Genomic DNA, 12629 nt, shown 5'->3' with positions numbered 1-12629 from the left:
AGTCTAAACTTTTGATACCACATCATGTAGTGTAATCATATAGTACATATTACAGCCGAACCCAGCACTCATTACCACCCCATCCTCAACACCCACATCTACACCCCCCCACCCCCGACCCAAAGCTCTATCATACACACCTCCCCATCCTCCCCCCAAAAAACCCCCCTAAACAACCCTCGCCTCCTCCCTCGGCGGCCTCTCGCCAAAGATCCCCGTCCCAACCCTAACCTCATCACTCCCCAACCTAATCGCGCCCTCGAAATCCTCACTCATCCCCATACTCAACTCCAAGCCCTCTTCCGCCGTCAACCCCAACCCCTGCACAACCTCATCCCTCACCCCTCTCAACGCCAGAAAATCCACATTCTCCTCCCCCTCCTTCACCGCCCGACTCCTCGCGATCGCCCCAATAGTCATCACCCCCGCCAACTTGAGGCCCGGACACTCCTCCCGGATAAACTGACAAAGCTCCACCGCGTCCCTGCCCGGCTCGACCCCGGATTTCTCCGCCTCGCCGGAGGTATTGACCTGCACGAACACGCGCAACCGCTCCTCGTGGTCCTCTTCCCTCAGAGCGGGGGCGCGCTCGCCCCACCCCTTGTTCAACAACGAGGCCTTCTTCTTGCTGTCCACACTCTCGACCGCCCACAGGCCGCGGACCTCCCTCGCCAGCGTAACGCATTTGTTCGACTGCAGGCCGCCGATGAAGTGCCATTTTATGGTCCCCGGCAGTAACCGGGACTTCTCGAGGAGCTCTTGCTGGTAGTTCTCGCCGAAGTGCAGGTGGCCTGCGCCAGTGGGCGGGGCGGTGTGCAGGGCGAGGATGTCGGAGGCCGGTTTGAGTTTGGAGACGGCTACTAGGCGCGGTTCTTTGGGCTGGCTGGAGGTGGTTGTGGCGGTGGTGATGCGGAGGGAGACGGTGGTGAGGTTGCTGAGGAGGGTTGCCGTGCGGGACGGGGTGGCGGTTAGTGAGGTGGCCATTTTTTGGTGGTCTTGGGTGAGGCCCCGTGTGCTGGATTGAGGGTGGGTTTGTTGGTGGATTGTTCAAGAGGGGAGTGATTTCGAGGTGATATTTGGAGAAGATGTGGTGCTGGTGGTGATGCTGCCCCGCTTGGGGATGAGTCAGCGGATTTTCAGCTAACTAGGTGCACGTGATGAGGGGTCTAGATTATCGGGCATGGTGTAGAAGCTGTTACTCGATGACAGGATTTATAGAGCTGGAATCAAAAAGGATTATGTTTTCAATGGAGGTATCATTATCCTGTTACAATGTATACATCAGATTTGCTCAAATTCATCTGACAGGTCAAGAGTACACAGAAAATCTCCGACCAAAAAATATAAAAGCTTGAAACTATTGCACTGCCAAAAGGTATCTACAACTCTTGTATAAGTATGACTCAATCTCACCATCCATTACACATCAACACCCCCCTCAATGCTTGAACTGATCTTCCGTCACGCCCTTGCCCATCGCCGCGGTGCTGCTGATACCGCCCGTCACCATCTTCAGCATGTTATCGATATAGTTGGCACCGCTCCACTTCTGATGCGTCACCACGTCGACGCCCTGCTCGATCTCGGGCTCCTGCACCAGCTCGCCGTACGCGCGCATGCCCTGCTGGGCGTAGGCCTTGGCGAACTGGTCCGTGATCAGCGCGGTGGTGTGCAGCCCGCCCAGGGTGATGAACTGCCAGCAGTATCCCAGGGCCCCCAGGCGCTTGATGTAGGTCTCCTGCTCGTCGCGGGGCATCGCCTTCTTCCAGTTGAACGAGGGGGAGAGGTTGTATGCGAGTCTACACGATTTCACCGTTAGCACAGCTTGAACAACAAGAAAAAGAATGTTGGCAAAGGGCAACGTACTTCTGCTCGGGCCACACGGCGTGCACCCCGTCGGCGAATTCCTTCGCCTGCGCGTAGTCCGGAAGCTTGCTCTCCATCCAGATAAGATCTGCGAACGGGGCGTAGGCTACTGCCCGGTTGACCGCACACTGGGTGCCGCCCTTGTACCGGTAGAAACCCTCGCGGGTCCGCGGCGCATCCCAGTCCCAGTGGATGTCGACACCGGTGATGCTCTTGGCGAGGGCGCGGGCCTCGCTGTTGCTCTTGCCCTTGACCTTGCGCAGGTAGTTCTCCGCCACGGCTTGCTTGTTGCTGTGCGAGCCCTGGTGAATGGCGTCGAGGACGGCCTCGTCGAACAGCTTCAAGCCAGCTTGAGCGGTCCATTGGTCCTCGATCGCCTGCAGATCATTGCCCGACTTACCCGCTTGCTCGGCAGCGACCATCAGGTCGTTGAGAGGCTGCAGCTTGGGGTTGGTGGAGCCGATGATGAAGCCGTGATCCCGGTAGTCGATGGTGGATGTGATGAGAGTGGCGGCCTCGGAGTCGGTTCGGGCAATGGCCAGTAGATCCGTGCCTGCATTTCTCGCCGTTAGTCAAGTTCGTAACTCTGCGCGAGACAGACGTACCCATAATATCGGCCTGCGCACGAATGGCAACCAGGCGGTTGATGTGCTCGCTAATAGGCACCAACACCTTACCGGCCATGTGGCCACACTTCTTGGTACCTGGAGCCTGGTCCTCAATGTGGATACCAGCCGCACCCCGTTCGACGAACAGCTTGGTCAGCTTCATCACCGCAGTCAACCCACCATGGCCAGTATCAGCGTCCGCAATGATAGGCCGCAGGTAGTCGATGTTAGCCACCTTATGGCGCTGGTCCTTGGGGGTGGTGATGCGCTCCTCGCGTTGTTTCCGGTCGTGGAACAATTGGGCCATGAAGAGGTGGTTGACCTTATTGGGAACAGTGTTCTAGTACCTCATGTCAGCACGTGGAACATGCCATCTCCATATGTCCCAAACCTACCATAGGATAATCCGCCAAGTCCGGGGAGGGCTCGTCGGTGGAAGAGGCAGTGGAAGAGCTTTGCCAGCCCGATACGTAGATAGTGTCGAGGTATTTGGCCATCTGGGTGACCATAGTAGGGTCGAGACAGCCATATGTGAAACTGGGCACTTTTTTCTGCAAGCACGAGGAGAATGGTTAGCTTCAGCTTCATTTCACTTCCCACCCCTCCGAAGGTCTGGCTAACCTCAAAGTTGCTCTCCAAGATCTTCCAGAGCTTCTTGGCTTGCACATTGGATGGGTAGTCAATCGTCAGGTTTCCGCGCTTCGCCACAATCTGCTCAGCAGTGAAAGGGCGCTTGGTATGTCTCCATCGGGAATCCTTCCACCAAGCGTTGACGGCTTGGACGTCTTCCAGATACTTCTGGTCTTCGTCTTCGTGCAGACCCATGTTGTGTGAGACGGGAGGGGTGGTGCGAGGGCAACAGAAGGGAGTCAGGAAGCAAGCCGAGGCAGTGTATGCAGTATAGCCAGTCTACCGATCTATAAAAACCGTGACCAGGGAAAGTAAGACATACAAGAAGAAAGAAAGTCAAATTGGAGTGGAGAGTCCGGAGAGGAAAGAGGCAACGAGGAGACGGAGGGTAAGAGAAGGGTTAAAGTACTGATCCTCACAATCACGAGCCAAAGGGTCGATATTTAAAGGCCCAGGAGAAGGACCAGCAGATGCACACGCGCCATCGTCGGTGCGTCAGAGTCATTGACTTTGGGCCAGTCGTCGGTAAACGTTCGGATCAGCGGGACAAAAAGGGTGGTCGAGCAGACGCACCCGGCATGTCTCGAAAACTGGGGAACTGGAGAGGTGGACAGGGTGGACAGGAATTAGGTGTATTAGGTTAACCGTGTCCCAAATTCACAAGTCATGGTCGGGGCCAAGGAGCAAGCTGAGTGGTTGGTGGATGAGGTTCGGGAGAGAGGATCACGTTCTGCTGAAGATCCTCGGTCTAAGGGGAGACCCTCCACCTTCCCCCGGGCCTGAGGCATTTCCGGGGCTATTATTCGGTCGCCACGCCGCGGGGATGGATGGTCCTTGGCACATTGAGTCGGACAGCGTGGTTCTGGATTGTGACATGATAGAGGAGATTAATGAAAGAGTACTGAACAATGCCAGAATTGGCTCCAGTTGTCGTGTTTTGTGTTCTGAGAAGTGCCTTCTTCAATTTGATGCTGGGAGAGAAGGAAGAAAGAGGAAGAGGAAGTATACCGGGAGAAAGTCCATGACGTCAATGCATGTGCTTCCGGGGGGGGGAAGGGGGAAGGGGGGCGGAGGATCAGCTTACCATACCATACGCGTACTGCAGCCCGAAGTTGCAGGCACCAAGACGAACAATTAACCTCGGTCCCGACTGCCTCTCGCCGGCCACACCCAGCCAGATCCTCTGACTCGTCCAGATCGACTTCGACGACCTGCATATTCGACGGCCACGAAAAGCACCGTCGGGTATTCAAGGAGCTTCCTCCCGTGATTCCACGAAGTCCACGACATTGTTTGATGAGATCCACTAAGGTTCCTTGCTTAGCCTGTGATGAATCACAAATAAAACACTTCATCGGAATCAGACTGGCAACAATCAGTCAAATAGAAACATATTTCATTAGGTAGTCATCAGTATAAACGAGTGAGTGAGTATAAACAAGCTTAAAAGAACCACTTGAATCTGTTAGTCTCCTCTCCCAGTAGCACTTCCCTCTGACTCCTGCTTGTCTTTCGCATTCTGTGACAAGGTGCTCATTCTTAATACACACGGGAGTCCTTTGAGGCGCAAACAAATGTTCAAAGTCAAGGCAGGAGGTTCAATTATGACTTGAGATGGACTCAGATCAGATTTGCTTGGCAAGCGGGTACGTAGTGAAGACAAAGACAGCGACCAATGATATCTGTGGTACGCAATGGATTCAACGGTAAGGCGGTAACGATAGCTGGTGACATTCTGCCGTTGCTGGGCCATAGATGGTCTTTTCAGCGCAAACAACACAGACCATACACTGTCTTCAATTCGACTTTATCCTAGCGTAGCTACGCGCAATAGGTCCTCAATGTATGCTTCATCTTTAATGTGTCGGTTTATATTTGTGATCCTTGAAACCGATCAAGGCGCTGCAAGTCGTTCCAATATATAAAAACGATTGGCAAAACTAAAAATGTGACTACTACGTCTCGGCATATCACGGCTTGCTTAAATGGCACCACGAGTTCACAACTGGAGGTCTTGAATCAGGTAGGTGTCAAGGGCCAACCAGCCGGGAAACAGAATTGTGAATTATGTTCAATGCAGGTCGGGAAACTATGCAAAATCGGAGGAGTACCAATTCTCACATTCCCTGACCTTTCCCATCCGGAAAGCTTATCTTATACCCAATCACGGTGACTACTGGGAGAAATCATTCAAACTGCTTGATCAGGAAGAGGTTCCAACCCATAATTGTTCGCCACTCTTTTAACAGGCCCTAATAGACTTTCGAAGCTAGCACGTTGCCAAATTCCGTATTAAGTTACTCTGCTGTGTGAGCTACACGATGAAGAAAATTCCCACTAAATAAGCTTTCTGCTATACAACAAACTCCTCGAACAGCCCGATAAGGCACTACTACATGGATCATACTAGTCGGTCTTATAGTCAGTTGTATTTGTTTCTTCATTCTTGCCTGATATTTACCGTCTAGAGTCCGGTGTATTAGAGGCTTAAATTTACCGAGAGAGAAGAAGACTGGGTCGAAACAGATGTCTTAGTCCATCAGCATCGCTCTTAACTCCTATGGGTAATTAGACAAATACTTATTCACACCATCTTTTAGGCGAATTTCCACAGGCGGCGCTATCGTTTTGCTTTACGGTGAGGTCACGTATGGCAATACTATGCAAGGCGCCAGGACCCGGTAACTTATTTGCTGTTATACCCTTCTAGACATCTAGGGCAGTTAAGCTATAGTAGGTTGACTATCGATCGATCTGACTGTCTAGCTGACGCTCAAGGAAGCACAGATAGAGCTCGAGGGCTGAACAGGTTATCCCAGAAGAAGAAAGTGCACCTTACCTGAGAGAACCATCACAGTAGCAAGATCTGCGATATTTTCGGTATCATTCCACTCTTCTGAACCACAATCACTTGGCCGTGGAATAGTCCTACTTTTACTTTAGCCCATCTGGAACGCAAACCATTAAGGTTATACTCAAGTATACAGATCCATAATGGTTCTGTCGAAGAGAGACTATTCTCTTTTTCTGGCAATCGCCACCTGGATCCAAGCTCATTTACATGTATGTACTGTACAGCTGGTCTACCCGAGACTGCGGGGTGCGGCAGGGGCAGACCCGGAGATGAATGTCCTCTGATGCATGCGACCCTTTTCGGCTGCACCCGTGACGGAGTATATTGTCCAGCGGAGCTGTGAGGCCTGCGGAGCACCGGAAAAATGGCATGTGAAAGTGCTTGGTCTCACGCGAGCAGTTCCGTCTTTCAGCCGCGTGCTTCTCAAATCAGTAAAATGACTCATAGTCGCCGCGCTTTCAGCATGCGACAGCAATCTGGCGGGAGTCAGCTTTCTTCCCAATTTGCACTACTAGAATAACGATTTCCTCGAACGAACACTCGATGCAAACACTCTACACAGTCCAACGCGCTCCCACCAAGGCGTTGCAAGGCGCGGTAAGTGACCAAAACGATCCAAATCACGAGAAATATATTCCAAATGCTTTTAGTCAACTATTTCCAAAATATGTACCCGAATCTTTCGTCCCCGTATGCACAAAGCTGCACTTCTATTCCACGGGAGTGAAGTAACGCTTAAATCGGTCAATACGAGTCAACTTCAGCTCCACAATAACCGAATGGCAGCTCATCAGTAGACTGGGGAATCGGACAGTCCAGAAGTTTAGGTAGCCTTCCGGTAGCCCACCAATGTGCGCCTTGAGGTGTTCAGGCATGTCGTTGTAGTGGTTGCGCTTGTTGCGCAGGGCCCGCAGAAGATCGAGAACCTTGGATCCAGTGTACTTACGCTGCTTGCCCAGGTTTTCCTTGAAATCGCGGGGTAACAAGCGTAGGAAGTCCATGTCTGGACCCATCACACGCGAGGCAACGGACTCCAAACAAAGAAGGGCATCCGACGGGGGGTCACGTGGCTCGAACTCGAAATGATCCGAGACGTCGCACAGGAAGCTGAGGCGGTCGGAGGGAGGCCAGAAGAACGGATGAGTCAGAACGGCGCTCGCATCGGGTCTGGAGCCGGATTAGACTTGCTAGCAGTGGAGAAAGAATCAAGTGGCGTGACTTACCGTTTGCGTGGGTCCAGGGCCAACATCGATTGGATCAGGTCTTCTGCCTCGAAGGCATATTCCCCTAGCCGCTGAAGCTCATCCAGATTGTAACTGCCTTTGACAATATTGGCCTCCCGCATGAATTTTCCATTCTTGTCGAATGGATGGCAGCCTCTGGTCAAGACGTAATAGAAGACGCAGCCCAAGGAGAAGATGTCGATAGCCCGGGTCGCTCGACGGTTCGTTTGAGGATCGACTACGGCGGGCTCGGAAGATTCAGTGTGCTGAGACTCGGTGCTCATCATGGCCGGGGTCATGTCCTCATCCATCAACAGTTCCGGTGCTCGCCAGCCAGAGGTACCTGCCGCATGTGCGGTAGTCGCGCGGAATGAGCTCTGGTTGTCCTCCAATTTTTTACACAAGCCAAAATCGGAGATAAGCAACCGCAGCGAGCTCAGGCCCGTGCGACCACGAGGCATAGCGACCAAGATGTTTTGCGGTTTCAAATCCCGATGAACAATCTTGAGAGAATGAAGGTACCGAACACCCGCAATGATCTGGCGCAAAACGTCGGGCATGTCCATGCCACCTTGAACCAACTGGGGAAAGTCACCCGGACGTTCGACGACGTCCTGCAGCGAGGCTGGGCAGAGCTCCAGGGCAATGTAGAGGAATCCGGCAGCCTGTTCCCGACAGTAATACCGAATGACATTCCCGTGGTCATCACTCTCCTGCAGCAGGCTGACTTCGTGCGATGCAATGTCGTAAAATTCGACCAACATGCGCTTCACAGCTACGTCTCGGCCATCAAATGACCCCCGGTAAACGACAGTGCCGTGGCTTCCATGTCCTAGCACCACCTCGGTGAAGACTTTGAGACGACCAATCTGGAGGACACCACCCACCTGAACAATCTCGTTCGACACAGTCCGAGTCAATTGAATGTCAGGTTCCAGGCGTGACTGGGGTTGGAGATTGTTCACTTCCTCTACAACGCGATCTGCCTGATCGTTGGCCTCGCCTTCGGTGGGCTTTTTGCCACGTCTATGATTCTTCCCGCCACGGCGTCCACGGCGAGCTTTCTTCTTCGGCTTCTCTCCGTCGCCCTTTTCAGATTTCTGAAGGTTGAAGTCGTCCACGTCATCATCGGCGTCGGGTCCTTGAGATGGCTCTCGAATGCGAACTCGAGGAGTCGTGTCAGGCGCCAGAGAGTTGACGGTTTTCTTAGGCTTGGGGGTCATATCACCGGCGGACTGTTGCTCCTCAGAAACGCTCACGTCAACCATGACCTCTGGTGCTGACCCGGTTTCGTCAACCTCTCGCTTGATATGAGGACCATCAATGACTGGAGTCGACGGCGTCGACAGTGATGGCTGCCCGTATGACACAATGATGTTTTTCAAGTCCAACTTCTGTTTGGCCAATTCCTGGATATGATGCGAATTGAACCAGATGAAGGTACCGAAGAACAGCAATAGAAGCGTGACGAAGATGTCGACTGCATTATCCCAGCCCTTGCGGATGATAGTACTGTGTCGAAGAGCAGGCGGCAAGGCTATTTCGGACGAACTTTGGACGAGCCCTCGAGGAGGGGTATCATTAGAGAAGTCTGCGGACGAAGGCCCCGAGATGCTTGGGATGTGGCGGCGAATGACACGAGGAGCATGGAGGGAGTGTACTCCGGCCAAGGCATCCTGCTGTTGACTTGTGGTCAAACTCGTCAACGGCTGCCCATAACGGAGATAGTCTTTCTTGTAACATTGTGCCATCTTGGCTCTCCCGGTCACGAGGGGGTACGTCTCCTCTGACATCGCATACCAGCCACCAGCCTCTGTGCAATCGATAAAGACGCGTGAATCGCGATCATCGATCGATCCATAGTCAGGATCAGGGGGTTGTGAAGGTTGCGAGAGAAGGACTAGCGGCGTGGGCTGATCAGGCGAGTCACTGCCAACCGGACGAGCCACGTCGAAGACCCGGATGACGGGGCTCGAGAAACGTTGAGTGTAGCGTGGGCGATCCATCTCAGAATGGTCGAATCCTAAGACCACGCCATCATGCATACTGTAGATGAAGCTTTGGTCCATTGTGTTCACGTATTGACTCTGAAGGTCAATGTCACGATTATTGGCCGTCCACTCAGAGTATTTTAACGTGCAGATGGGATCCCCGGTCTCTGTGTTTTGTATCGCTACCGTGTATTCGATGCGACCGAGCACCAAGGTGCCAGAAGGGGTCTCGCACTCCTCTGCATCCCCATCCAGACCATCAACCTTTCGACATTCCTGGCCCGATGAGACAGGGCCGCGGGAGCTGAACACCCGGAGGATAGTCCCCGATCGTGCATCGATGGTATACAGAGTGGTCTCCTTCCGTGCCGTGTACGTAACGGCGGGGTCATCCCCGGAATAAGGTGTCTCATCGACAAGTTCCTTCACCGTCAACCCGAGTTTTTGTAATCCTGCATCCGGGCCAGGACTGTAGATGTAGAGGCTACCGCCCTGACTCGGCTCCACTATCCAGATAAAATCGTCCTCCGGTTGTTGCCGATCGAAGCTCGAGCGGTTGGATCGGTGGTAGATACTTTCGACGGTAGGACTGCTAGGGACTTCCAAGGCCCAGCGAGCCGCACCGGTTTTGCGGTCACGAGCGTGAATGGAACCGTCGACGGTCGCCAGAAGGACAAAGTCCTCAACCTTCCAGTCCTGCAAAGACCGCGCGTGAAGCTGCGGAGCCAGACCAGCGGAAGAGCTGCTGCTGACTTGGGCAGGAGGGGCTCGAACGGCGCGGCTAGAGCCCGCCAGAGCCATGGTTGCAAGGGCGCTCACATCGTTGGACTTCACATCCGAGACGTATGAAGGATTGTTTCCCGCTGGGGGTCCGTGGGATTGTTGCAGGACGGAAATGGTAGAAGGAATATCATATTGCTGTTGAGGATGTCGTTGTTGTTGCCACTGCTGCGGAGTAACAAGAACTGGAAGCAGGAGAAGTGCGACACTGGAAGGAAGGGTCGACTGGGCGCCAGGCAGCCGCCACCGCATGCTGAGAAACTCCTATGATGATAGGAAATGATTTTGGGGGAATTGTGGGGGGTGGAGTGTTTGTGTGGACGAGAGTGGGAGGATTAGAAAGGGTGTGGTGACACGGAGGGTGTCATGAGTCGAAGCTGGCCTCAAAGAGGTGGGAGAAGTGGATAAAAAAGAGAAATAAGAATGGGGTAGAGAAAAGAAGTTGATGAAGAGGAAGAAAGGGAGATTCAAAGACAGGGAGAAGAGAGGAGAGGAGGATGGATTATTGAAATTGAAAAGAAGGAGGAGGAATTGAGTGGATGCATTGGATGACAGGGCGGGAAGGGGAGGGAGGGAATGCCCGCACTGAATAGTAGGTACTAAGTAAGTGAGCTGCCGCCTGATGGGCACGTGATGCAAAACTGCTTGTTTGTTACTGCTGACGCGTTTGCGCCATTTGCATTGCTCTCCCAGCCCCGACCGGCCCGTCAGCCCTAGAACGGCAGAGAGTGGATTGGAATGGATGGAATGGATAGGAATTGTGGAGGTGACTAGCCCGCCCGCTCCACGGACGGTCCGGAAGATTGATACTCATTTGGGCTTAGAGTCTCTGTCTGATACCAAATCCGATTAAGGGGGCCAAAATGAACCTGGTCTAGTGCTATCACGCCAACTACCCAGTACACACTACACAGAACCCTAGAGGCGCAGTATTGAGGAGTGAAAAAAAATTCTGTGCTTACCTTTTCTACATGATTCTATGCAAAATTGAGTCAATATAATCGAGATAATGACAATCTGAGAGACGTAAGACATTCTGTCCATAGTCACAACTACAGTGTCGCTCCTCATCCAAGTTTTTCTTCAGGAGGTAAATTGTTTTGATTGCTTTGTCTCAGTGGTGCCATCCGGTGCACTCCACACCGCAATCAATTCTGGGTCTTAAAAAGAACAACATATCGCGCTAACTAGCAAACGGTGCGGGCATTAACAATCATCTGCCGATAAGACGACGATCATTCAAGTAAGACTTGATCCTTCTCGGCACTTTCTACCATTCTAACCAGTGCATCAGCAATGCCGTATGAGAAGGCATAGCCACCACCCGCGAAGCCATAGGCAGACAAAACCACCCGATTTCCTTGCCGCTCAGAATCCAAGCGGAAGCCCCCTCGTCGCGACGGTCGGATTCCGACAATATAGCTGAGAGCCTCCTCAGAGGGCGACTCCGGGACAATGTCCGGCGCGAGTCGATGCGCCCGCGCAATCTCATCTCGAGCGATCTCCATATCGACCTCAGGCGACCTGCAAAGAGTCAGCATCCTAGTTCCGCAGACCCAACTTCAGACCATGCTTACAGGCTATCTGCTTGTTTCACGCCACCAAGGACCACACCGTGCGACATTGGGCGAGGGATGACATAGGTGTATTCCTGCCCGTTCCGGAAGTACATGGTCCGGCAGTTGTCCGTCTTGTAAAAGACGTTTTGGCCTCTTTCAGGGAAGCACCGATCGTCCCGGACATCCTTGAGAGTCTGGCTTCCAATTCCGCTGGCATTGATGAAAATGCTGGACTCGGGAAACATATGATGCAGTTCCTCAAGAGACTCGACTCGCTTGCGGATGAACTGGCCACCCAGCTCGGTGATTTTCTTACCCAGATACGGCATGTGGATCGTCGGATCGGTCACAAGAGTCTCATAGCGCCAGCCACAGCTAAACTCGGAAGGATATTCTCCTGGTTGCAGGTCACGCCACTGACGCGGGGTTAGCGAGACCAATAGCTGGGGCAGGCTAAGTGATATCTATCCTACCTTGGAGAGCACAGTTTTGCCCCAAGCTGATGAATTCTCGGAAGGAGGTTGTTCGAGGTATTCATATGAGTCGACGATGCAAACGCCCGATTCAGGTTCTTCCTGAGCCATTCGAAGCAAATGGCGGTGAGTGACGGCTTGGATATATCGATATTCGGGACTGATGCCCCCTGCTGCGTGCCATGCTGCACCCGCCCAGGCGGATGCATACCATATGCTTTGATCGCCGGGGAGATATTCTGCCACCAACACCACCCGGAAACCATTTTGCAAAAGCAGTCTCGCCGTGGCACAACCGATGATACCAGCACCAAGGATGATTACAGGACGCTGCGGGAAGGGGACATTCGAGCCACTCGAGGAATCATGGAGTTGACCCATCTTGCCCAAGGATGCGAGGATCTTGTGCACTACCATAAGTTCGTGGAGGTTTGCCTGTCCGAGCCGGCCGACATCAGCTTCGTCGGAAGTTGAGAAAGAGGTGTAGACAAGCAAGATAAGCAAGTGGAGTGTTGAAGGGGGGGACCTTCGTCAAGACGAATCCAAGGTACAGTACAACTCTATAAGAAGGGATCTCGCACCGCTTAACCACACGTGGCGAGGAGCTGTGGCGGAGCTAGCTCATGCTGAACAAATCCAAAGGAA

General features: G+C 53.0%; 4 protein-coding genes across 4 annotated transcripts; all 4 read right to left on the bottom strand.

Annotated features, from left to right (window-relative positions):
• Nucleotides 1–164: 164 nt before the first annotated feature.
• ASPACDRAFT_81545 (YggS family pyridoxal phosphate enzyme) lies at nucleotides 165–1017 on the bottom strand. Its single transcript, XM_020205895.1, has one exon. The coding sequence runs from the start codon at nucleotides 982–984 to the stop codon at nucleotides 169–171; it is 816 nt and encodes a 271-aa protein (XP_020052681.1). The 5' UTR covers nucleotides 985–1017; the 3' UTR covers nucleotides 165–168.
• A 252-nt stretch (nucleotides 1018–1269) lies between these two features.
• On the bottom strand, nucleotides 1270–3481 carry ASPACDRAFT_81544 (isocitrate lyase 1). The gene is made up of 5 exons (XM_020205894.1): nucleotides 3096–3481; nucleotides 2870–3025; nucleotides 2472–2814; nucleotides 1867–2419; nucleotides 1270–1799 (listed from the first exon to the last, which is right to left on the bottom strand). Exons 1-5 carry the CDS (start codon nucleotides 3297–3299, stop codon nucleotides 1439–1441), a joined length of 1617 nt encoding a protein of 538 aa, XP_020052680.1. The 5' UTR covers nucleotides 3300–3481; the 3' UTR covers nucleotides 1270–1438.
• A 2863-nt stretch (nucleotides 3482–6344) lies between these two features.
• Nucleotides 6345–10438, bottom strand: ireA (bifunctional endoribonuclease/protein kinase IRE1). The gene is made up of 2 exons (XM_020205893.1): nucleotides 7182–10438; nucleotides 6345–7125 (listed from the first exon to the last, which is right to left on the bottom strand). Exons 1-2 carry the CDS (start codon nucleotides 10202–10204, stop codon nucleotides 6669–6671), a joined length of 3480 nt encoding a protein of 1159 aa, XP_020052679.1. The 5' UTR covers nucleotides 10205–10438; the 3' UTR covers nucleotides 6345–6668.
• Nucleotides 10439–11187: 749 nt separating this feature from the next.
• ASPACDRAFT_34750 (FAD-dependent oxidoreductase) lies at nucleotides 11188–12365 on the bottom strand (the record flags this gene model as incomplete). Its single annotated transcript, XM_020200070.1, has 3 exons — nucleotides 11188–11476; nucleotides 11530–11927; nucleotides 11985–12365. The coding sequence occupies 3 exons, from the start codon at nucleotides 12363–12365 to the stop codon at nucleotides 11188–11190; spliced, it is 1068 nt and encodes a 355-aa protein (XP_020052678.1).
• Between the last annotated feature and the right edge of the window lie 264 nt (nucleotides 12366–12629).

This window comes from Aspergillus aculeatus (genome assembly GCF_001890905.1).
Source record: "Aspergillus aculeatus ATCC 16872 unplaced genomic scaffold ASPACscaffold_17, whole genome shotgun sequence".
Lineage (NCBI taxonomy): Eukaryota > Fungi > Ascomycota > Eurotiomycetes > Eurotiales > Aspergillaceae > Aspergillus > Aspergillus aculeatus.
Note: the sequence above shows the minus strand (reverse complement) of the source record. Positions and strands in the feature narration are given on the sequence as shown.

Excerpts from the sequence above, each read along its gene's own strand:
- ireA (XM_020205893.1), bottom strand. The coding sequence starts at position 10,204 with ATGCGGTGGCGGCTGCCTGGCGCCCAGTCGACCCTTCCTTCCAGTGTC. Across the intron at positions 7,126-7,181 it reads GCCCTGGACCCACGCAAACG|ACCCGATGCGAGCGCCGTTC; the intron begins GTAAGTCACGCC and ends ATCCGGCTCCAG.
- ASPACDRAFT_81544 (XM_020205894.1), bottom strand. The coding sequence starts at position 3,299 with ATGGGTCTGCACGAAGACGAAGACCAGAAGTATCTGGAAGACGTCCAA. Across the intron at positions 2,815-2,869 it reads ACTTGGCGGATTATCCTATG|AACACTGTTCCCAATAAGGT; the intron begins GTAGGTTTGGGA and ends ATGAGGTACTAG. Across the intron at positions 1,800-1,866 it reads GCCGTGTGGCCCGAGCAGAA|ACTCGCATACAACCTCTCCC; the intron begins GTACGTTGCCCT and ends GAAATCGTGTAG.
- ASPACDRAFT_81545 (XM_020205895.1), bottom strand. The coding sequence starts at position 984 with ATGGCCACCTCACTAACCGCCACCCCGTCCCGCACGGCAACCCTCCTC.